This window comes from Mus musculus, chromosome X, assembly GCF_000001635.26.
Source record: "Mus musculus strain C57BL/6J chromosome X, GRCm38.p6 C57BL/6J".
Taxonomy (NCBI): domain Eukaryota; kingdom Metazoa; phylum Chordata; class Mammalia; order Rodentia; family Muridae; genus Mus; species Mus musculus.
The window spans coordinates 71,663,363-71,688,650 of NC_000086.7; the positions used below are offsets into that span (position 1 = coordinate 71,663,363).

Consider the following 25,288-nt stretch of genomic DNA (forward strand, 5'->3'; position numbering starts at 1 on the left):
TTTTACAGGTATTTGTGTTGGAGAAAGAGAACTTGCTAGAAATGGATGCTTAGGGACTCTGAGCTAGTCACGAAGCAAAGGTTCCTGAGGGATTCAGAGGGGGCTGACTAGAGAGGAGGGGAAGCACAAACAAGGTAGTCGGAAGCAAGCTGACACCACATAGTGGATTTGTCCAAGGCAAGGTGGTGACTAAGGGGGGGGAGTGTGGAGGTGGTCAAAGAGCTCTGATTGGTCAAGGGGAGTGGTTAGGGGTGGGGCTAGCCACCCCTCGAGGCTTTAAAAGCTCACCGGAGAGGGGCGGGGAGCTGTCATTTGCTCTCTGAGCCTCAGAGAGTGCGCCACGCTTTCCCGGAGCTCCTGAAGCTCCTGGTGAAGGAGCAGGTATTAGCGGTTTGGACTCACTGAAGATCCTGAGCTTGCCTGGGAGGAATGGCCACGGTCCCCAAGAGCAACATGGGACCTACAAAGGCGGTTCCCACCCCATTCGGCTGCATTGGCTGTAAGCTGCCAAAGCCCGACTACCCGCCAGCTCTAATCATCTTCATGTTCTGCGCAATGGTCATCACAGTCGTCGTAGACCTGATCGGGAACTCCATGGTCATTTTGGCTGTGACCAAGAACAAGAAGCTCCGAAATTCTGGTAAGCTGCCCTTATTTTCCCTACCTCGTGAATGGCAAGTTTGCAATGCCCTCTCCCAAATTCTCCCAAGCCTGGGGGTCGGTGGGGGTGAAGTTATGCCGGGTTCCCCTAAACTTCGAGATTCACAGTGCTGGGGGAGCTCAGGGAATTAGCGTGGGGCAGCTGAATACAAAGCCCAGGTTCATAGGGTGCGTGTCAGTCCACTGACTCCTGTCCCGTCGGAGACCGGGCACGGAGGAAGTCGCCACAGGAACGGAGTTTGGCTGCCGCCTTGGGACAGTCGGCCGAACTGGACATCGGAGGGCGGCCCCGCAGTAGAGGCAGTGCGGGCCGGCCGAACTGTCTCCAAGAGAGCAGCGCGGTTCCCACCCGCTTTGGGAAGTTAAGTTCGCGGGCGGCCGCGGCGGCGCTCCTGGGAGCGCAACGCCGTGGCCGCCTCCAAGTGCCGCGGATCGCCGCTCGCCGCCGCCCCAAGACTTCCGGATCGCTCCCCAGCAGCGGAGTGCAGACCCCACGCCCGAGTGTCTAGCAGAGAGGTCTGAGCCTGCCGGAGCCGAGCTCCGTCTGCCCGTCCCACGCGAGCGGCTGGAACCGGCGGGCGACGGGCTAAGACGCTGCAGGCGGTGGCGGCGGCGAAGGCGGCGGCCGTGGACGTTCGGAGGTCTGTACTGGGGTGTCCGGAGGACGGGCGCAGGAGCTGAGTGCGGCGGCGGGCGGGTGGAAGGAAAGGCAGAACGAGGTAGGAATGGTGCTGGGGACACCAAGAGGAGGCAAGGGGCTCCAACTGCAAAGCGCTAGGACTTGGAAACCGCAAACCCTACTCCCCTAGTCTCCAGTCCGGGGCCGATCCGAGGGGAATGGCGCGGGAAGGAGCTAGGCATAGAGACTTGTACAGGGTTTGGCTGGGGAAGGGGAGTGTGTATAAAGGGTTTTCAGGATGGGCGGGAGAAGGCTGTGGATAAGGGGGAAAAGGGTGGAGTAGCCCCTAACACAGCTCTCTGCCTGGGAGAGGGTAGGGTGATGGCGCCTTGGGTCTTCTTTTCCAAGATTTAAGTGGTTGGGAGAGTGTTCAGATCTGGGAGGATTGAAAACAATGTAGCCTGGGGCTGGGGAATAAGCCACTGCGCAATGTCTTAGTGAATTGCTTGGTGGGGGACAAGTTTAAAAACTCAGCAACAGACTCAGTCCTTAAAATTTTTCTTTCAAACTATGTTGAGTGCTTCTGTTTTTTTCCTTGTAACCCTGCAGCGGAGCCTTGGACCTTACCTTTCACTCTTGCTAAGGTGCCCAAGGGCAGATCCATGGAGACCCAGTTACCCGGGGAGTTCACTCTTTCTCCTCTCCTTTTCTTTCTTTTCTCTTTATTTCTGAAGTGCAAATAAAAAGTTTCTGTGGTTGTTGTGGGTTTATTTTTAAGATGTATGACCTTTCTTTCCTATTTTTCTTTAGGAAGTTCATTACTTTGAGGGAAAACCCTGAAAAGAACCCCCCTTTTTTGCCAAAAGCACGGAGGGCAAGTCTTGGTGCCCCTTTAGAAAGCCCTCATTTTCTCCCAGCCTGGACAAAGTGCAGTATTTTGCCAAACCAAAGCTAATTAGCAAGGAGGTGTTTCCAAATAAAGAGGGCCCTGCCCTTGCACTTGGCCTCTTTCATCTAGGTTTTATAAAAGGTTTTTTTAAATGTTGCTACTGTTCTTTGAATGGGGCAGGGCAGGAGGCAAAGTTTCCCCACAGCTGCTGTCCTCTTCAGCCTGGCAGGCTCCTGTGCTTAAGAGAGGAGTCTGTGCAGGGTGCTTTGTGTGAGGCCAGAGGTGAATCTCATACTTGCAGAGATTTCTCCTTTCCCCTTGTCTCCTTTTTTTGACCTCTGCCTTGATATAACAGGGTTTCTGCCCTCTTCACCGGTTTACTCTGAAGGTAGCTGGGGAGTGGTAAGTATTTCACCTGGTTGTCAGATATTAACGTTTAATTTCCTTGAACAAGTCCCGAAGACCTTCTCAGGATAATGTCTTTTGGTAGGTCTTCCTTCTTAAGGAAGAGTCCTCCTCCTCCTCCTCCTCCTCCTCCTCCTCCTCCTCCTCCTCCTCCTCCTCCTCCTCCTCGCTGTGTTAATTGTATTTCTGGACTCCATCTAGCTCCCTCTCCCACTCTCCCTTCCCCACCTCTTCCAGTGTGGAAAATGTGGCGCAGTTGTATTTCTCTAAAATGGCGTCAGCAGGACTCTGTCCCCACCCCCACCCCTGGCTCTCATATCTTTCTCAGATGACACCGAAAACAAACAAACAAACAAAAAAACCAGTGGCAAGCACAGGTATCCTAAACTTGCTTTGTATCAGAGTCACCTGGGACTTGCTTGTAAATAAGAAAGAAGAGGAAAGAAAGAAAACTGGCATTCTTCAAAAGATTTCTAAGTTATTGCCCATCCAGTTGGCTGTTTCCTCCACTTTTTGTGAAAGGTGGCTATTCAAATATTAACCACTGATTTCTCTCTCTCCCTCTTTTTCTTCTCCTTATGTTTTCCAGGCAACATCTTTGTGGCCAGCCTCTCTGTGGCAGACATGCTGGTGGCCATCTACCCCTACCCTTTGATGCTGTATGCCATGTCAGTTGGGGGCTGGGATCTGAGTCAGCTCCAGTGCCAGATGGTCGGGTTGGTCACAGGACTGAGCGTAGTCGGTTCCATCTTCAACATTACTGCCATTGCCATCAACCGTTACTGCTACATCTGCCACAGCCTCCAATACAAGCGGATCTTCAGCCTGCGCAACACTTGCATCTATCTGGTCGTTACCTGGGTCATGACTGTCCTGGCTGTCCTGCCTAACATGTACATTGGCACCATTGAGTATGACCCTCGCACCTACACCTGCATCTTCAACTATGTGAACAATCCTGCCTTTACCGTGACCATTGTCTGCATCCACTTCGTCCTCCCTCTCATCATAGTTGGTTATTGCTACACGAAAATCTGGATCAAAGTGCTGGCAGCCCGTGACCCAGCTGGACAGAATCCTGACAACCAGTTTGCTGAGGTTCGAAATTTTCTAACCATGTTTGTGATCTTCCTCCTTTTTGCAGTGTGCTGGTGCCCTGTCAATGTGCTCACTGTGTTGGTGGCTGTCATTCCAAAGGAAATGGCAGGCAAGATCCCCAACTGGCTTTATCTTGCAGCCTACTGCATAGCCTACTTCAACAGCTGCCTCAACGCCATCATCTACGGTATCCTCAATGAGAGTTTCCGAAGAGAATACTGGACCATCTTCCATGCTATGCGGCACCCTATCCTGTTCATCTCTCACCTCATCAGTGATATTCGGGAGACTTGGGAGACCCGAGCTCTCACTCGTGCCCGTGTCCGTGCCCGTGATCAAGTCCGAGAGCAAGAGCGTGCTCGTGCCTGTGTCGCTGTGGAGGGGACCCCAAGGAACGTCCGGAATGTTCTACTGCCTGGTGATGCATCAGCACCCCACTCTGATCGTGCCTCTGTCCGTCCCAAGCCCCAAACCAGGTCTACTTCTGTCTACCGCAAACCTGCCTCTATCCACCACAAGTCTATTTCTGGCCACCCCAAGTCTGCCTCTGTTTACCCTAAGCCAGCCTCCTCTGTCCATTGCAAGCCTGCCTCTGTCCATTTCAAACCCGCCTCTGTTCATTTCAAGGGTGACTCTGTCTATTTCAAGGGAGACACTGTCCATTACAGGGCTGCTTCCAAACTTGTCACCAGTCACCGTATCTCTGCTGGCCCTTCCACCAGTCACCCTACATCCATGGCTGGCTACATTAAATCTGGTACCAGCCACCCTGCCACCACCACTGTTGACTATCTCGAACCTGCCACCACCAGCCACTCTGTGCTCACTGCTGTCGACCTCCCTGAGGTCTCAGCCTCCCATTGCCTTGAGATGACCAGCACTGGCCACCTCAGAGCTGACATTTCTGCCTCTGTCCTTCCTTCTGTACCCTTCGAGCTTGCTGCCACCCCTCCTGATACCACTGCAATCCCCATTGCCTCTGGTGATTACCGCAAGGTCGTGCTTATTGATGATGATTCTGATGATTCTGATTGCTCTGATGAGATGGCTGTGTGAAAAGTGTCGATTTCAGTTTCCCCTGCTTATGCAGTCTGGAGTGAGATACCTCCATTGCACGTACACACTGACTGACACACACAGACACGGACCCCCCAGACACAGTGGAAGTTCCATCTACCTTTCAGACATATTCCTCTTTGGCACCCTGTACTCTTGAAAGTGTGTGTATATTCTTGCTATCTTAGAGATCAAATTACCAAGTGTGATGTCTGTGGTTCTGAGGTCCTAAGCCTCGCTGTCCCCCTTTCCTGATTTTTCTCTGCCTCCTGCTTTCTTCTCCCATTCCCAGGGGTGGGGGAGGAGTGCATGCGCACTGGTCAAGGCTGTCTTGGTGGTTAGCTCTGTAATGTGACTGTGGCCACGCAGCTTTATGTTGTGTGTAATCTGTGTTGTACCTTTAATGGCAGTCAGAAAAGAATTTATGATGAAATACAAACACTTGAAATTTGCTTTTTAAGATTCTGTGACAAAATACAACCTCCCTATTTGAAGAACAAAATTAGATAAGTTCTTATTAAAGTTCATTTTAATGCCTGTCAGACCAAGTTGATTCTATTTTGTGTAAATTTAAACATTGGTGCCGATTTGTATATATTTGGTTGCAAAAGATGAGACATTTTGACCCTCTTTTTGGTCATCTGAGTTTTTTCAAGCATTGACCAGCACATTCTTTTATTTCCACAGTAATTTCTTATGATTGGTAGCCCTGAGGAGTGTCAATTACAGTTATGTTTGCAATATTATAATTCATAATCACTCTTTTAATCACTATCAGTTTTTTACATCTTTTCATTCAGAAGGAATTCGAAGTATCCACTGATAGCTAGAAGCAAATGGAGTAGTAAGACTCCTTGTCTTTGTGACCTTCCTGGTTGGGGGCAGGAGACAAGCAGGAAGAGATGCTAGCACCAGTAAGTCTGATCATGCTTGGTTCCATGACAAGATGTGAAACATTTGGTCTCACATCAACCCAGACAGTGATTTTCCTTTAGAATTCAAGAACAAACTGCCATTTAAGTGAAATTTCAATTGCTAATTCAAATTGGCACTTCAATCAAAGTTTACTGTACAAAAGCCTCTAAGGAAAACCTGAGATGTATCATACTGCCTTAATTTGACTCTGCATTTGTGGTAGCAGTTAAATAAAAGTGGTTCTGTGGCTTTAGTTCTGTGACTCTTTATTCCTTTGCTTGCTTAGGGAGGGAAGGGTGTGTGGGGTATCCATGGGAGAGTGTTGGCCTGGGGGAGCAAGAAGACTTGGCTGCAAGTTCCAACTGCCATAAACCTGCAGCACCTGGGACCTCTCTCACCTCAGTTATTTTAATTAGCAAACTTTGGGGCAACAGGGTTGGGGGGGGCATGCTGGAGGAGGTGGAGGTAGGGAGGCACATGGACATTATAGTTTTCTTCTTGTGGGCTGCTATTTTCCCCGTGGAAGGAGTAAAGCTAGCTCTCAATCGTGACCTAGAAATGTGTGTGTGTGTGTGTGTGTGTGTAAGAGGTAGTGCCACTGCATGAACGTGGATGTCAGAGGGTAACTCCTAATATGTGGGTTCTAGGGATCAAACTCAGGTCAACAGGATTGGAAGCAGGTGCCTTCCTTCTCTGAGCCATATTGCCAGACCAGCTTTGTTTGTTTTTATAAAGATATGCCGGTTTAACACATGCACATATGATGGATATACAGAGTACTGCACATACACTTGGTCTATTCAGACTTTGGCAGGCTGGGCTCATCTTAGGTATCGATCCCCAACTTTTAGTGGACCTAGCTCCCCACTAGTCTGGCAGGACTGTCTTAAGGCTCTGTACCCTGCATCACTGACTGCAAAATTGCTGTCAAGTGTTTCTGGCTGTCTGAAATGGATGTTTACTTTACATAAGTGCTTACAGACTGGCCTGGAGTCAGTCTTCAACCCTCCTACACATACCGCACCCCCATCTTGCCAAAGGAGATGGGAACTATGAGAGACTGAGAAGTGTCCAAACTAAAGGTACTGTGGCCTGATGCTCCTAGCTGCTATCCTCCAGGCACTTACCGGGTGCCAGATTCCTAGAGGAAATGAAGGGGTAAATCCTATTACCACAAAGCTTCAAAATTTGACCTCAAGTGCCCAGCCTTAGCTTCAACTGGGCTGATGGGTGTAGGAAAGTGAAATCCCAGCTCAGCAGGCTGGCCCGTCCTTTGCATAATCACTCCCAGAAAGAAAATCCGTACACATCAAGCCCAAAATCCCAGAGTATTCCTTCTTCCCTTCTTGTTTGCTCCGGAGTCCTGAACTCCCCAGTCTGGCTTGCCACGCCCACCTGGCTCCTGCCAGGTGTAAAGCTGATTCTCTTCTTTCAAACGCGAGGGGTTCATTGTTTTGCTGGGACTATGCATATGCATGCTTTGGGATTCCCCAGCCTCCCTACCCCCAACACAGGGCCCCAAAGGGCTTCTCCTTGAGGAACTCTTGCAAGCTGACATTTTTATTTATTTCCATTTTGTTTGAGGCATCATCTCACTATGTGGCTGGGCTGTCTTTGAACTTGAGATCCCAGCTCCCTCACCTAAGCCTCCTTGAATGCCAAGTGTAAGGGTTTTAGACACACATTACACTCAGCAGAAAGCATGCAACTTGTCCCTACCACAATTCTCCAGATGCTACTCTTTATGTTTGTAAAGAAAATATAATGTATATAATGTGTACTGTAAAGTGACATCTTGGCAAATTTTTCCTTTGTGTTCACACAAAGAGTATAACAGCAACCCTGGCCTTCTTCCTATAGGCTCCTTGAACCCACTTTTGAGTAATTTACATTCGTGTTGCCTATTGTAGAATTTTATTTAAATGGAAACAATGTATTTGTCCGGCCTTTAGTGATAAAGTGTGATAACCTATACACAGCAGAATTTTAACCATTTTAGTGTACAGGTCAGCGGCTTTAGCTGGATTCTGAATATTGTTCAATGACTGAAAGTATTAATTTACATAAGCTCTCCATCTTCCCAAGCTGAAACTCTGTGTCTATGGTCCAGCCTACTAGTTTGGCCTAGACTTCACATTAACACAACACACAGGCTTCAGAGCCTAACTTCCTCATATTGAACATGTTTTTGGAGAAACTAAGAAAAACTTAATAAAAGATGTATGATTGATATGTAAGGGGGAAAAGAAAACACACCATGAAATGCTCAGCTTAACCTGAAGAAGGCAGGAAAAGAGTAGAAGAATTAGCACAAAACCAAAGCACCATAAGGAATCTAATAGAATTGTAAAAATGGGTTTGTAGACGCACCAGAGACTCTTACTGCCTACCACAGCACTCAGGAGACTGGGGTAGTAGGATTGCTGTGGTAGACTGGCCTAGGAAGTGAGTTCCCAGGTAGCTTGAGCTACAATGTAAGAAGACTGTGTTTAAAATTTTAAAAAAGTCAACACAATGACAGATTAAGAAAACAAGAGTCACATATGTTCTCTATAAAAAACACATTAACATCATTTATAAAGACCCAGTCAGATTAGAAATAAAGGGGTAGAAAAAGACCCACCATGCTATTGCTAACTGAAAGAAAACTGCCAACACCCATAACAGTTTCAGACAAGAAAAATCATTAGGTGTGAAGAACAGCATTGTATAATGGTATAATAACAGGAATAAATAATAATCCTTAAAATTGATGCTTCAAAAAGCACACTGTCAAAATATGTGAATTAAAAACTGACTGGTAGAACTGCAAGGAGGAAGAACCAAAGTCAAAAAATATAATTGATGACTTCAACAGCCCTGTATCAGTAACTGACAGATTCATCGGCTGAGAGATGAGATCTGTAAGGATGTGGTGGAAATGAGCAGTGCAGTCAGTCAAGTGTATGTAACTGACACTTCTGTAGTACTTCCTTCAATGAAGGCAAAATACATCCTTTGGAAGCTCATGTGTCAGATACACGATTATGTTCTTGGGGAAGAAAATATACCTTAATGAGTTTAAAGGAAAACAAATGATAGATAAGTGTCATCTGAAATCACGATGAAGTTACAGTAGAAATCAATAACAGAAAGATAGACAGAAAGCCCAAAACTACCTGGAGATTAAGCAATGTGAAAATAATTCACAGACAAAAAGTCTTTTTTTTTTTTTCCTGAGACAGGGTTTCTGGCTGTCCTGATTTGCAGACCAGGCAGGCCTTAAACTTAGAGATTCGCCTGCCTCTGCCTTGCTAGTGCTGGGATTGAAGGTGTGCACCATCACCAACCAGCATCAAGCAAAAAAGTCTTAATAGCCTTTTTAAGATATTTTGAAATATATGAAAAAATGTGAACACAACTGCAAAAGTTTGGAAGTACAGTGAAAGGCATACTTACAAAGAACTTTTCAGGTTTGCGTATGTCTGTTAGGAAATGAAATCAAAGATGAGTAAGTTTCATAAGCCTAAAGTGGGCAGAAAAAAGAATAAAAATAAAGTATAAATAAGTCTTATAGATAACCGGAAAGTGGGAAGTCAATTCAAATAATAAGTGTAGTTGACAGAAAGTTTCTAAGAAGTGCAAGCATGAGACTTGTCAAAGCTTCTAAAAAGTAAAGGGATGTCACGATTAATGTTGCTTGTCTAGTTGGCACGTTCCAGAGTCGTTAGGAGAACAGCTTCGGGGCACACCTGGGAGAGCTTATCCAGGTGAGGTTCGCCCCTGGCAGGCCTGCCTGTGAGCGATTATTTAGAGAAGGTTAACTGAGGTGTGCTTTTAGACTGAATGAAACGGAGAAAGCAAGCTGAGTGCCAGCCTTCCTCTCTGATTCCCCAGGGCACTAGCTGCGAACCCTTGCTGCATCTCCAGGAGAACGGTGGAACTCTGTAGCAGGTAGAAAGACAAAAACCCAAATGACAGGAAAATGTATTTTTTTTTTAAATGAGGGCTATTATCTTGTGCCCGAAGAGGTACATTTCTGGCCCAATCCCTTTTTAAAAAAAATAATAATTTTTCTATTGAAAATAGTTTCTTTTCATAGACTAGATTCTGATTCCTTCCAGATCCCCCTACTTTCCCAAATCCACATTTCTTCTTGTTCTCTCTTATTAGAAAGCAAACAGGCATCTTAAAAATGATAAAATAAAAACCAGCAAACCTGAACAGAACAAAACAATCAAATGAACTGAAAAACAAAGAACCATTATGAGAAAAACAAACAAACAAACAAACCCCCTCTAAAATTACCATTGAGTTAAGTAATTTTGTGTTGCCCATCGACTGTTGGGCATGGGGCTTGGCCTTAAGAGTTCTTTGTATACCCACCCAGTGAGACTCATTTGTAGAAAACTAAATTTTCATTTTCAAGTGGTTATCAGTTAGAGATAGTTTCTGGGTTAGGGATGTGGGCATTTGTCCACCTCCCCTCTAAGCACTGAGACCCATCTGGTGCATACCTGTGCATGTTCTGTGTATGCTGTCTCAGTCTCTGTGACTTTATACGTGCATCCATCCTGCTGTGATTAGAAGGCCTTGAGTCCTTGGTGTCCTTCATCTTTACACTCCGTCTCCTCATGTGCAATGCTCCCTGAGCCCTGAGGGGAGGGATTTTGTGGAGACATCCCTTTTAGAGCTGAGTGTTCCACAATCTCTCATTCCCTTGTCTAGCATACTGTCTGGCTGTGGATCTCTGTATTGGTTCCCATCTGATGCACAAGGAAGCTTCTTTGATCATGGCTGAGCAAGGCATGGATTTATGAGGATAGCAGAAAGTTGTTAGGAGTTATCTATTGCTACATTCCTTTAGCTGAACAGTAAGCACTATTTGGTTTTCTTCTGTGTTCCCGGCCTATCTAGTAACAGATTCTTGGCCACTTGAGCATTGTCAAGAATGGGATCTATTTCATGGAACGGGCTTATGTTCAGTCAGTTGGTTACTCCCACAAGCTGTTTGCCACTACTGCCTTAGTGCACTATTGTAGATCGAAGGGTTTGTAGCTGGGTCAGTGTTTACCTTTCTCCTTTGATAGTGTGCAGAGTACCTTCCAGTGTCATGAACACTAGTCAGTATGGGTGAAGGCTCAACTTTTCCATGTTCAATGAGGTATGTAGGTGTCTTTAGCAGTACGGCCTTACCCCTGGTTTATGGAGGGCAACCAATAGTCTTGCCAAAAGCCTGTATTGTTTGGAGGTTCATGTGGGGCCCCTTTGGATAACAATTTGATTGGAGGTAACCCATTCTCAGAACTGGGGGCTTCATTCGGTGATAAGAGATGTCTAGTTGGGGCTGTCTCCCCATTATTTGACAATTTTATTTAGATTGTCCATATATGTATATATTTTAGGAAGCTTCTACTGTATTAGGTTTCCATACTACCCCTCAAATGGTCTTTAGTCCTAGCTGTCCTTCCAAATATTCCCCTTTTAACCCCCTTTTGCCCCCTCTCTCTCTGATCAAAAAGTTCCGTGACCTCTAGTAGAACAAACTCACAAAGACTCATACATAGAACCAGAGAGAGACTGGGGGGGGGGGGCTGTTGAAAGCAGCAGTGGTCCTCAGAAGGATTGTTAGGGCCTCAGATATGAAATGCTCCTTGCCAAAAGATTTATGGTAGTGTGGCTCTGTGTCCAGGTGAAAGTGCTGCTGAGACGTGATTGAATGCTGAGGGGTTCATTACTCTGTTCATGAACCCATAGTGGGTCTTGTAGCTTAATGCCCTGTTAAGAGTGAAGCCTGGTTTGGTAAAGTGGGGTTCCTGGCTATACCTTTAGGGTATGTGCCTTCTCTTTCCTCAGCTTCTCTCTTCTCTCTTGCCTTCCTGACTGACGTGAGATGAATGATTTTCCTCAACTGAGCCCTCATACTTCAGTGTCCTCTGCCTCACTACCCACAGACTAGAAACAGCAGGACCTGGTGACCAGGAACGGAAAACCAAATCCTTTCTCTAGTAAAAGTTATTTTCCTAAACACTTTGTCACAGTGATAGAAGTGACAAATACAACAAACAGTAGCTGATTTCAAGTGGAAAACGTGTGTTTAATAAAGCTCTCTTTAGTTTTAACTGAGAGAAAGCATGTGATGCTTGTGTTTGGAGGACTGGCTTGTTTCACTGAGCATCTTAGATTTTCACAGAAAATCACCTTAGCTCAGTTCTGTAGCTGGCTGGGCAAGTTTTTCTTACTTAGGAAACCAATACTTATTGTCTTTTTGATCAGATTAATAACAATTGCGCAAATATATTTCCTATGATTCAAACTTAAAATAAATGGGGATTTTTTTTTTTTTGCGTGCTTTAAAAGTATTGCTCTATGAACACGAGTGTTTGGCCTGAATGTCTGAGTACCATGTGAGTTCAGCAAGGATTGGAAAAGGTGTTGAACTGGAGTTATGGAGGATTGTGAGCTGCTATGTGGGTACTGGAAATTGAACTTTGGTCCTCTGAGAGATGACAGCCTGTGCTGCCAACCACCAAGAACTACTCCAGCTCCAGGGATTTTTAAGCTAACACTCATTAAGTCTATCCTCTAAAATCTTATTTAAACCCACATTTTCTAAGTGATCCATCATTACCATGGTCATGTATCTTAACATAACCATTTTGTAAATAAGATTTAACTAATTTCTTAGGTCTATAAAGTTGATAAAGACATGGACACAGAAGTAAAAACAGACATGTTGCTAAATTCTGAGTAAAATCTCTTATGTGATTGTTTCCATTCATAGATGGAATATCTACTTTAATCTACTCATTTTCCTCATTATTATTATTCTTTATTTTATTTTATTTTATTTTATTTTTTTACAGCCCAGTCGTTATCCCTCTCTTGGTCTTCCCTCTGACTGTTCCTCATACCGATCCTCTCTAACCCCCTGCCCCACCCTCACAGTCTCCAAGAGGATATCCCCACCTCCACCCCATCCCCACCCCATCATATCTCCTCACTCCCTGGGGCCTCAAGTCTCTCCAGGGTTAGGTGCATTTTCTCTCACTGAGGCCAACCCAGGCAGTCCTCTGCTGTATATGTGTCAGGGGTCTTGTAGCAGCTAGTGTCTGCTGCCTGGGGTCCAGGTTAGTTGAGACTGCTGGTCTTCCTATGGGGTTGTCCTCCTCAGCTTCCTCTAGCCATTTCCTAATTCAACTACAAGGGTCCTGGCTTCTGTTCATTGGTTGGGGGGCAGGGTGTAAGTATCTGCATCTGACTCTTTCAGCCTCTTGTTGGGCCACTCAGAGGACAGGCATGCTAGGCTCTTGTCTGTAAGCACACCATAGCATCACTAACAGTGTCAGGCCTTGGAGCCTCCACTTGACCTGTATCCTAATTTGGGCCTGTTACTGGACCTCCTTTCCCTCAGGCTCTTCTCCATTTTTATCTCTGTGGTTCTTTCAGACAGGACCAATTCTGGGTCAGAGTTTTTGACTGTGGAATGGCAACCCCATCCCTCACTGATGCCCTGTCTTTCTGCTGGAGGTGGGCTCTATAAGTTCTTCCTCCCCACTGTAGGGCATTTCATCCAAGGTCTCCCTTTGAGTCCTGAGGGTCTCTCATTCCCAGACCTCTGGTACATTCTGGAAGGTCCCTCCACCTCCTACCTCCTGAAGTTGCCTGTTTCCATTCTTTCTTCTGGCCCCCCAGGGCTTCAGTCCTGTTCCCCTTGTCCCCGAATGTGATAATTCTTATATTTTATTACGTTATATTCTGGTTGGCCTGGAACTCCTTGTGTAGGACAGGTTGTACAGGAACTTACAGAAATGTCCTGTTTCTGCCTATGCCTCCCACGTGCTGGGATTAAACACTTGCACATCATTACAGGCTTTCTACTTGTATTTTAGATGCCTGGATTTTTTGTGGGTTCTTGGGATTTTGAGTTCATGTCCTCTTGCTTGCACAGTATTGAAAGTTTGAAGAATGAGTTCTAATCTTTTTCTTTCATACATTGTATTTTTCTTCTATCTGAAATGGTCGCCTAGGTTTGTCTAGTGTATCTTGCAGGAGCTTTAGAGTTTTAGATTTTATATTTAACCTCATCTATTTTAATATGTTCTCCCAGAAGAAGAATAGAACATAGATGCCAGGAGCCAAGGAGGTGGTATCGAGGAGATAGAGAATTGCACTTGGGGGGAGAAATAAGTACAAGATTCCCTGCTGATAGAGACATGGTTATCAGCAGGGTATTGCATACTTGAAATATGAGCTCAATTAGTCATCAATAATGAAGGTATATTGCAAAGCATCATGTAGTACAACATAAATTTGTATACATTTTGTCAACTAAAAATAAATGAATAAATAAAACAAAGACGTCAGCATCAATGAGAATTGAGGAATATGGTATGTACTGTTTATTGAGGAAAGGTTTTGTTTGTTTTCCAAAGAAAGGTATGAGACTTAGCTTTCTTTCCTTCTTGCTATGTAGTCTGTCTATATAATTATCCTTCTGTAGCCTGCCAAGGACTTGTTTTATTTTATTCTTTTTTTTATTAAGGCATTTTATTAGATATTTTCTTCATTTACATTTCAAATGCTATCCCCAAAGTCCCCTATATCCTCCCCCTGCCCTGCTCCCCAACCCACCCACTCCTGCTTCCTGGCCCTGGCATTCGCCTGTACTGGGGCATATGATCTATGGAAGACCAAGGGCCTCTCCTCCCAGTGAAGGCCGACTAGGCCATCCTCTGCTACATATGCAACTAGAGACACAGCTCTGGGGGGGGGGTGGTTTACTGGTTAGTTCATATTGTTGTTCCTCCTATAGGGTTGCAGACCCCTTTAGTTCTTTGGGTACTTTCTCTAGCTCCTTCATTAGAGGTCCTGTGTTCCATCCAATAGATTATTGTGAGCATCCATTTCTGTATTTGCCAGGCATTGGCAGAGGCTCACAAGAGAGAGCTATATCAGGGTCCTGTCAACAAAATCTTTCTAGCATATGCAATAGTTTCTGGGTTTGGTGGTTATATATGCTATGGATCCCTGGGTGGCGTAGTCTCTGGATGGTCTTTCCTTCCATCTCAGCTCTGAACTTTGTCTCTGTAACTCCTTCCGTAGGTAATTTGTTCCCCATGTCCACACTTTGGTCTTCCTTCTTCTTCAGTTTCATGTTTTTGCAAATTGTATCTTGGGATTTTCTAAGTTTCTAGGTTTCTATCCACTTATCACTGAGTGAATATCATGTGTGTTCTTTTGTGATTGGGTTACCTCACTCAGGATGATATTCTCCAGATCCATCCATTTGCCTAAGAATCTCATGAATTTATTGTTTTTAATAGCTGAGTAGTACTCCATTGTGTAAACGTACTACATTTTCTGTATCCATTCCTCTGTTGAGGGACATCTGGGTTCTTTACAGCTTCTGGCTATTATAAATAAGGCTGCTATGAACAGAGGAGCAAGTGTTCTTATTAACAGTTGGAACATCTTCTGGGTATATGCCCAGGAGAGGAATTGCTGGATCTTCCGGTAGTACTATGTTCAATTTTCTGAGGAGCCGCCAGACTGATTTCCAGAGTGGTTGTACAAGCCTGCAGTCCCACCAACAATGGAGGAGTGTTCCTCTTTCTCCACATCCTTGCCAGCATCTGCTGTCACCTGAATTTTTGATCTTAACCATTCTGACTGGTGTGAAGTGGAATCTCAGGGTTGTTTGATTTGCATTTCCCTGATGATTAAGGATGTTGAACATTTTTTCAGGTATTTCTCAGCCATTTGGTATTCCTCAGTTGAGAATTCTTTGTTTAGCTCTGTACTCCATTTTTTAAATGGGGTTATATGATTTTCTGGAGTCCAGCTTTTTGAGTTCTTTGTATATATTGGATATTAATCCCCTATTGGATGTAGGATTGGTAAAGATCCTTTCCCAACCTGCTGGTGGCCTTTCTGTCTTATTGACAGTGTCTTTTGCCTTACAGAAGCTTTGCAGTTTTATGAGGTCCCATTTGTCAATTCTCAATCTTACAGCACAAGCCATTGCTTTTCTGTTCTGGAATTTTTCCCCATGTGCCTATATCTTCGAGGCTTTCCCCCACTTTCTCCTCTATAAGTTTCAGTGTCTCTAATTATATGTAGAGTTCCTTGATCCACTTAGACTTGAACTTTGTACAAGGAGATGAGAATGGATCAATTCGCATTCTTCTACATGATAACCACTAGTTGTGCCAGCACCATTTGTTGAAAATGCTGTCTTTTTTCCACTGGATGGTTTTAGCTCCCTTGTCAAAGATCAAGTGACCATAGGTGTGTGAGTTCATTTCTGGGTCTTCAATTCTATTCTATTGGTCTGCCTGTCCATCACTATACCAGTACCATGCAGTTTTTTTTATCACAATTGCTCTGTAGTACAGCTTGAGGTCAGGCATGGTGATTCCACCAGAGGTTCTTTTATCATTGAGAAGAGTTTTTGCTATATTAGTTTTTTTTGTTATTCCAGATGAATTTGCAAATTGCCCTTTCTAATTTGTTGAAGAACTGAGTTGGAATTTTGATGGGGATTTTCATTTGATGGGGAAGCAATCTGTAGATTGCTTTCAGCAAGATAGCCATTTTTCTATATTGATCCTGACAAAGCTTGGGAGATCTTTCCATCTTCTGAGATCTTCTTTGATTTCTTTCTTCAGAGACTTGAAGTTCTTATCATACAGATCTTTGACTTCCTTAGTTAGAGTCACACCAAGGCATTTTATATTATTTGTGACTATTGTGAATGGTGTTGTTTCCATAATTTCTTTCTCATCTTGTTTATCCTTTGTGTAGAGAAAGGCCACTGATATGTTTGAGTTAATTTCATATCCAGCTACTTCACTGAAACTGTTTATTTGGTTTAGGAGTTCTCTGGTGGAATTTTTAGGATTATATATATATATATATATATATATATATATATATATACACTATCATATCATCTTCAAATAGTGATATTTTGACTTCTTCCTTTCCAATTTGTATCCCCTTGATCTCCTTTTGTTGTCTAATTGCTCTGGCTAAGACTTCAAGTACTATATTGAATAGGTAGGGAGAAAGTGGGCAGCCTTGTCTAGTCCCTGATTTTAGTGGGATTGCTTCCAGCTTCTCTTCATTTAGTTTGATGTTGGCTACTGGTTTGCTGTATGTTGCCTTTATTATGTTTAGGTATGGGCCTTGAATTTCTGATCTCTCCAAGATTTTTATCATGAATGGGTTTTGGATTTTCTCAAATGTTTTCTCAGCATCTAAGGAGATGATCATGTGGTTTTTGTCTTTGAGTTTGTTTATATAGTGGATTACATTGATGGATTTCCATATATTAAACCATCTCTGTATCGCTGGAATGAAGCCTACTTGATCATAATGGATGATTGTTTTGATGTGTTTTTGGATTCGGTTAGCAAGAACTTTATTGAGGATTTTTGCATCGATATTCATAAGGGATATTGGTCTGAAGTTCTCTATCTTTGTTGGGTCTTTATGTGGTTTAGGTATCAGAGTAATTGTGGCTTCATAGAACAAATTGGGTAGAGTACCTTCTGTTTCTATTTTGTGGAATAGTTTGAGGAGAATTGAGATTAAGTCTTTGAAGGTCTGATAGAACTCTGCACTAAAGCCAACTGGTCCTGTTTTTTTTTTTTGAGACTATTAATGACTGCTTTTTATTTCTTTAGGGGATATGGGACTGTTTAGGTCATTAATCAAATCCCAATTTAAGTTTTGTACCTAGTATCTGTCTAGAAATTTACCATTTCATCCAGGTTTCCCAGTTTTGTTGAGTGTATCCTTTTGTAGTAGGGTCTGATGATATTTTGGATTTTCTAGGTTCTGTTGTTATGTCTCTCTTTTCATTTCTGATTTTGTTAATTAGGATACTGTCCCTGGGCCCTCTAGTTAGTCTGGCTTCATAGTTTATCTATGTTGTTTATCTATGTTGTTGATTTTCTCAAAGAACCAGCTCCTCGTTTGGTTGATTCTTTGAATAGTTCTTTTTGTTTCCCCTTGGTTGATTTCAGCCCTGAGTTTGATTATTTCCTGCCATCTACTCCTCTTGGGTGAATTTGCTTCCTTTTGTTCTAGAGCTTTTAGGTGTGCTGTCAAGCTGCTAGTGTATGCTCTCTCTAGTTTCTTTTTGGAGGCACTCAGAGCTATGAGTTTTCCTCTTAGGAATGCTTTCATTGTGTCCCCTAAGTTCTGGTATGTTGTGGCTTCATTTTCATTAAACTCTAAAAAGTCTTTAATCTCTTTCTTTTTTTTTTAATTGGGTATTTATTTCACTTACATTAATCTCTTTCTTTATTTCTTCCTTGACCAAGGTATCTTTGAGTAGTAGTGTGTTGTTCAGTTTCCATGTGAATGTTGGTTTTCTATTATTTATGTTGTTATTGAAGATCAGCCTTAGTCCATGATGGTCTGATAGGATACATGGGATAATTTCAATATTTTTGTATCTGTTGAGGCCTGTTTAGTGACCAATTATATGGTTGATTTTGGAGAAGGTGCCATGAGGTGCTAAGAAGAAGGTATATCCTTTTGTTTTAGGGGAAAGTGTTCTGTAGATATCTCTTAAATCCATTTCTTTCATAACTTCTGTTACTTTCCATGTTTCTCTGTTTAGTTTTTGTTTCCAGGATCTCCATTGGTGAGAGTGGGGTGTTGAAGTCTCCCACTATTATTGTGTGAGGTGCAATGTGTGCTTTGAGCTTTACTAAAGTTTCTTTAATGAATGTGGATGCCCTTGCATTTGGAGCATAGATATCCAGAATTGAGAGTTCATCTTGAAAGATTTTACCTTTGATGAGTATGAAGTGCCCCTCCTTATCTTTTTTGATAACTTTGGGATGGAACTTGATTTTATTCGATATTAGAATGGCTACTCCAGCTTGTTTCTTTGGACCATTTGCTTGGAAAATTGTTTTCCAGCCTTTGACCCTGAGGTGTGTCTATCTTTTCCCCTGAGGTTGGTTTCCTGTAAGCAGCAAAAAGTTGAGTCCTGTTTATGTCACCAGTTTGTTAGTCTATGTATTTTTATTTGGGAATTGAGTCCATTGATATTAAGAGATATTAAGGAAAAGTAATTGTTGCTTCCTGTTTTTTTTTTTTTTTGTTATTGTTGTTGTTTCTAGAGTTGGGATTCTGTTCTTGCAGCTGTCTTCTTTTAGGTTTGTTGAAGGATTAATTTCTTGCTTTTTAGGGTGTAATTTCCATCCTTGAATTGGTGTTTTCCCATTATTATCCTCTGAAGGGTTGGATTCATGGAAAGATATTGTGTAAATTTGGTTTTGTCATGGAATACTTTGGTTTCTCCATCTATGGTAATTGAGTGTTTTGCTGGGTATAGTAGCCTGGGCTGGCATTTGTGTTCTTTTAAGGTCTGTATAATGTCTGTCCAGGCTCTTCTGGCTTTCATATTCTCTGGTGAGAATTCTTGTGTAATTCTAATAGATCTGCCTTTATATGTTACTTGACCTTTTTCCCCTTACTGCTTTTAATATTCTATCTTTATTTAGTGCATTTGTTGTTCTGATTATTATGTGTTGGGAGGAATTTCTTTTCTGGTCCAGTCTATTTGGAGTTCTGTAGGCTTCTTGTATGTTCACGGGTATTTCTTTTTTTTAGGTTAGGGAAGTTTTCTTCTATAGTTTTCTTGAAGATATTTGCTGGCCCTTCAAGTTGAAAATCTTCATTCTTATCTGTACCTATTGTCCTTAGGTTTGGTCTTCTCATTGTGTCCTGGATTTCCTGGATGTTTTGGGTTAGAATCTTTTTGTATTTTGCATTTTCTTGATTGTTGTGTCCATGTTCTCCATGGTATCTTCTGCACCTGAGATTCTCTCTTCCATCTCTTGTATTCTGTTGCTGATGCTTGCATCTATGGTTCCTGATTTCTTTCCTAGGATTTCTATCTCCAGAGTTGTCTCTCTTTGGGTTTTCTTTATTGTTTCTACTTCCATTTTTAGATCTTGGATGGTGTTGCTCAATTCCATCACCTGTTTGGTTGTGTTTTCCTGTAATTCTTTTTTTTTTTAAAGATTTATTTATTTATTATATGTAAGTACACTATAGCTGTCCTCAGACACTCCAGTCAGATCTCGTTACAGATGGTTGTGAGCCACCATGTGGTTGCTGGGATTTGAACTCCTGACCTTCGGAAGAGCAGTCGGGTGCTCTTACCTACTGAGCCATCTCACCAGCCCCTTTCCTGTAATTCTTTAAGGGATTTTTGTGTTTCCTCTTTAAGGTCTTTTATCTGTTTAGCAGTGTTTTCCTGTAATTCCTTGAGAGATTTTTGTGCTTCCTCTTTAAGAGCTTCTACCTGTTTAGCAGTGTTCTCATGTATTTCTTTAAGTGAGTTATTAATGCCCTTCTTAAAATCCTCTACCAGCATCATGAGTTATGATTTTAGATCTGAATCTTGTTTTTTGAGTGTGTTGGGGTATCCAGGACTTGCTGTGGTGGGCATACTGGGGTCTGATGTTGCCCAGTGGTCTTGGTTTCTGTTAGTAAGATTCTTTCGTTTGCCTTTGCCATCTGGAAATCTCTGGTGTTAGATGTTCTAGCTGTCTCTGGCTGGAGCTTGTTCCTCCTGTGATTCTGTTAGCCTCTGTCAGCACTCCTGGGAGTCCAACTCTCTCCTGCGTACCAGTGGTCAGAGCACTCACTACAGGCAAGCTCTCCTCTTGCAGGGAAGGTGCACAGAAGTCTGGAGCTCAGATCCACCTCCTGAGTTCTGGGTCAGAGCCCTCCCTGGAGGTCAACTCTCCTCTGGCAGGGAAGGTGCCCAGGGGTCTGGGTCTCAGTTCTGTCTCCTGGCTGAGGATGAAGGCCCGAAGGACCCTGTCCAAGAAGCTCTGTTGCTTCTGCTGCCCACGTGCTCTCCTGTGTAGACTGGTCTTAGTGATCCCAAGTTTCTAGGTGTGCCTGGGTCTGCCTTTGTCCTTTGACCCTGTTGCTGCTAGCACAAGACCCTATAGGTTTTTGGAACTGATGTTGTGTTCCCCCCACCAGTGATCTCAAGATCCCTGGTGTGCTAGGGTTCCTGCAGCGTGGAGAGTCCTCTGGGGACCTTGGGTGTGAGGAGCCGCCCTCACATTTGCCATTATAAGATGGCACTGACAGCTGTGTTCTAAGTGGTAAACATAGTCTGCACACATGCAGGGGCAGTTTTCCCACCATGTGTTCTGCCTTTCCCGTGATGACAACTGGGCCGATGGGCTGCAGCCAATCAGGGAGTAATACGTCCTAGGTGGAGGATAATTCTCCTTAAAAAGGGATGGGGTTTCGCCATTTCCTGCCTTGCTTCTTACACTCTTGCTCCTGAAGATGTAAGCAATAAAGTTTTGCCGCAGAAGATTCTGGTTTGCTGTGTTCTTCCTGGCCGGGCGTGAGAACGCGTTATTAAGAATTGGTGCTGAGACCCGGGACGGGACGAGAAGACCTGGGACGAGAAATTCCGGGACGAGAAATTCCGGGACGAGAAAAAACTCGGGACCGGCGCAAGGAAGATCCCTCATTCCAGAACCAGAACTGCGGGTCGCGGTAATAAAGGTTCCCGTAAAGCAGACTGTTAAGAAGGATTCAACTGTATGAATTCAGAACTTTTCAGCTGGGGAACGAGAGTACCAGTGAGTATAGCTTTACGAGGTAAGCCTGGCCTTGAACTTTCTAAGGAAATTCAAGACAGTCTATCAGAAGTAAAGTGGGAAATAGCTTTACAAGGTATGTTTGGCCTTGAACTTTGTCTAGTGTTAGAAGCCCTTTTGTTCCTTTTCACATGTCAACAAGTGGTTAAGGCAGGGCGAATTCTAGACGAAATTAAAGTCAATCTATCAGAAGTAAAGTGGGGAGAGAGAGTAGGAACAAAGAGGAAATATGGTACACAAAATAAGTATACAGGCCTTTCCAAGGGTCTTGAACCCGAGGAAAAGTTAAGGTCAGGTAGGAATACCTGGAGAGAGATTAGAAGGAAAAGAGGGAAAAGGGAAAAGAAGAAAGATCAATTAGCGGAGGTCTCTAGGAGAAGGAGCCTGTGCTCATCGCTGGATGGGCTCGGGGAGCTAGTTCTTAGTAGCTCTGAATCAGATAAAAAATTTAGCTTCTCTGAAGAAACAGACTTGGAGGAGGAAACAGCTCGTTATGAGAGAGAAAAGTGCCAGCCAGATAAAATGCGAGCTAATCGGTCAAGGAAAAAGCCAAAAGCGGCTGGCAAAGGCCAGCTTGCTGCTTGGCCTCTTGGCAGTCGGCTTCAAGGTCATAGTGCACCTCCACCCTATGCTGAGCCCCCGCCCTGCGTAGTGCATCAGCCCTGCGCAGAGAGGCAATGGACAGAGAGGCAATGCACAGGCTCGTTCATTCCAAAGGAGGAACAAAGGAAAATACAACAGGCATTTCCGGTCTTTGAAGGAGCCGAGGGTGGGCGTGTCCACGCTCCGGTAGCGTATATACAGATTAAAGAGCTTGCCGAGTCGGTCCGTAACTATGGAGTCAGTGCTAATTTCACTATAGCACAAGTGGAAAGGCTTGCGAATCACGCTATGACTCCTGGTGATTGGCAGACGGTAGTAAAAGCTGTAGCCCCCAGTATGGGAATGTATCTTGAGTGGAAAGCCTTGTGGCAGGACTCCTGCCAGACGCAGGCAAGGGCCAATGCCACCATGAAAGGGGATCAGAGAACGTGGACTTTTGAATTACTTACAGGTCAGGGACAACACGCTGCTAACCAGACAAATTATCATTGGGGAGCATATGCTCAGATCTCAGCTGCTGCTGTTAAGGCATGGAAAGCACTACCTAAGAAGGGAGAGGCAAGTGGGCAGTTGACCAAGATTACTCAAGGTGCACAAGAGTCCTTCTCAGATTTTGTGGCCAGAATGACAGAGGCAGCAGGGCGTATTTTTGGAGATTCAGAGCAAGCCGCACCTCTGGTAGAACAACTCATTTATGAGCAAGCCACGCAGGAATGCCGAGCAGCCATAGCCCCAAGAAAGAACAAAGGTTTACAAGACTGGCTCAGGGTTTGTCGGGAGCTTGGGGGACCTCTCACCAATGCAGGCTTAGCGGCTGCCATCCTTCAATCCCAAAAATGCTCCATGGGCAGAAATGATCGGAGGACATGTTTTAATTGCAGGAAGCCTGGGCATCTTAAGAAAGATTGCAGAGCTCCAGATAAACAGGGGGGAACTCTCACTCTTTGCTCTAAGTGTGGCAAGGGTTATCATAGAGCCGACCAGTGTCGCTCTGTGAGGGATATAAAGGGCAGACTCCTTCCTCCGCAGTCAGAGAGGCGACCCAGGAAGACCCACAAGGGTGGAGCCTATACCATCCTTGCCCCCTGGAACCATGGGCCTTATTCTCGGCCGGGGTTCACTCACCTTGCAGGGCTTAGTAGTCCACCCTGGAGTTATGGATTGTCAACATTCCCCTGAAATACAGGTCCTGTGCTCAAGCCCCAAGGGCGTTTTTTCTATTAGCAAAGGAGATAGGATGGCTCAGCTGCTGCTCCTCCCTGATAATACCAGGGAGAAATTTGCAGGACCTGAGATAAAGAAAATGGGCTCCTCCAGAAATGATTCTGCCTATTTGGTTGTAAGGAAAAGGGTTAGGACGTCAAGAGCAAGGAAGGACAGAGCCCATATCACCTAATATCTAATGATTGGGCAGTTTTAGTTACCTCCTTTTCAGGACAAATAGATAACCATTATCCAAAACATCCACTTTTACAGTTTGTCCAAAATCAATCTGTTGTGTTTCCACAAATAACAGTAAGAAACCCACTTAAAAATGGGATTGTGGTATATACTGATGGATCAAAAACTGGTATAGGTGCCTATGTGGCTAATGGTAAAGTGGTATCCAAACAATATAATGAAAATTCACCTCAAGTGGTAGAATGTTTAGTGGTTTTAGAAGTTTTAAAAACCTTTTTAGAACCCCTTAATATTGTGTCAGATTCCTGTTATGTGGTCAATGCAGTAAATCTTTTAGAAGTGGCTGGGATGTGAATAAAAGTTTCCGGGATTGTGTGTTACTTCCATTCAGTATGTTAAATTTACTAGGGCAGCTAATTTGTCAAAAAGTCTTTCTCAGTATATGTTACAGAATTGGACGGCTGAATTTGAACAGACCCTTCGGGAATTGAGACTTGCCATCATTCAGGTCAACTCCAAGCGCTTGGACCTGTCCCTGATCAAAGGATTACCCAATTGGATCTCCTCAGCATTTTCCTTCTTTAAAGAATGGATGGGGGTGGGATTATGTGGAGATACACTTCGCTGTGGATTAGTGTTGCTTCTTTGGTTGGTCTGTAAGCTTAAGGCCCAAACTAGAAGATACAAGGTGGTTATTGCCCAGGCGCTTGCAGGACTAGAACATGGAGCTTCCCCTGATATATAGTTATCTATGCTTAAGCAATAGGTCGCTGGCCACTCAGCTCTTAAACCCCACGAGGCTAGTCTCATTGCACGGGATAGAGTGAGTGTGCTTCAGCAGCCCGAGAGAGTTGCAAGGCTAAGCACTGCAGTAGAAAGGCTCTGCGGCACATATGAGCCTATTCTAGGGAGACATGTCATCTTTCAAGAAGGTTGAGTGTTCAAGTGTCCTTCCCCCAGGAAAAACAACACGGGACCAGACCAGGACCCCTCTGGGTGATGAGCCTGGGAGGAGGTTATGTGTACGGCTCCTTTACCTGCACACTGGGGATTTGACCTCTATCTCCACTCTCATTAATATGGGTGGCCTATTGCTCTTATTAAAAGAAAAGGGGGATCTGTGAGGAGCCGCCCTCACATTTGCCATTATAAGATGGCACTGACAGCTGTGTTCTAAGTGGTAAACATAGTCTGCACACATGCAGGGGCAGTTTTCCCACCATGTGTTCTGCCTTTCCCGTGATGACAACTGGGCCGATGGGCTGCAGCCAATCAGGGAGTAATACGTCCTAGGTGGAGGATAATTCTCCTTAAAAAGGGATGGGGTTTCGCCATTTCCTGCCTTGCTTCTTACACTCTTGCTCCTGAAGATGTAAGCAATAAAGTTTTGCCGCAGAAGATTCTGGTTTGCTGTGTTCTTCCTGGCCGGGCGTGAGAACGCGTTATTAAGACTTGGGGACGAGGTTGCACCCAAGATGGCAACCTTATCTTATTCTTTAAAAGTCACATATCTCAATTTTCAACAATAGGGACAAGTTATTAGAATGTACTCACAATTTTGTATATTGGAAGAACCTATAATATGAGCATTATGAAAAATGTTTTTAGTTTAAATGTAAATATTGTAATTATTTTGTATGATTGTTTGTCAAGTTATTTTTAAAAACTAATGTTTCTAGCTTAGTATACAAAGTACTGGGCTTCCTTATGGCATTTTCATACATGTGAGTCATTCTACATTGTTTTCATTTGAACCCTTCCTCATGCTATCCTGTGCTCCCTGACAACTGGTCTATCTCTTTCTCCCTGAGAGTGCTGCCCTCTGTTCCCATGTTACATATATCCACCACTCTCTGTCCTTCCCATACCTTAAGGTATCTCATTCCTTTTCACTGTCTTTTTTCTAGTCTCATGACATACATGCATACACATATGCTAGATGCACACAAATGTGTGCATACATGGGTTTCCAAAATAAGAGGAAGCACTTAGAATTTTATTTTA

The 25,288-nt window shown here is 43.9% G+C and overlaps 2 protein-coding genes across 4 annotated transcripts; both read left to right on the plus strand.

Moving 5' to 3' along the window:
* The first annotated feature begins 304 nt into the window (after window positions 1-304).
* On the plus strand, window positions 305-5,895 carry Gpr50 (G-protein-coupled receptor 50). Of its 3 annotated transcripts, NM_001308501.1 has the most exons (3): window positions 305-640; window positions 3,163-3,671; window positions 3,811-5,895. In NM_001308501.1, exons 1-3 carry the CDS (start codon window positions 430-432, stop codon window positions 3,820-3,822), a joined length of 732 nt encoding a protein of 243 aa, NP_001295430.1. In that variant the 5' UTR covers window positions 305-429; the 3' UTR covers window positions 3,823-5,895. The 3 variants fall into 3 exon arrangements, with proteins under 3 accessions (NP_001295430.1, NP_034470.1, XP_006527890.1); NM_010340.2 differs by having other exon boundaries at window positions 3,163-5,895; XM_006527827.3 differs by lacking the exon at window positions 305-640 and adding an exon at window positions 689-1,301 and having other exon boundaries at window positions 3,163-5,895.
* Window positions 5,896-21,223: 15,328 nt separating this feature from the next.
* On the plus strand, window positions 21,224-22,903 carry Gm52417 (predicted gene, 52417; the record flags this gene model as incomplete). The annotated part of the gene is made up of 1 exon (XM_030251533.1): window positions 21,224-22,903. A coding segment is annotated over exon 1 (1,680 nt), but the record flags the coding sequence as incomplete, so codon positions are not given.
* Window positions 22,904-25,288: the final 2,385 nt, after the last annotated feature.

Bases quoted from the DNA above. Each gene is read 5' to 3' on its own strand.
- Gpr50 (NM_010340.2), top strand. From the start codon at position 430: ATGGCCACGGTCCCCAAGAGCAACATGGGACCTACAAAGGCGGTTCCC. The intron at 641-3,162 runs GTAAGCTGCCCT...TATGTTTTCCAG, and splicing joins CAAGAAGCTCCGAAATTCTG to GCAACATCTTTGTGGCCAGC.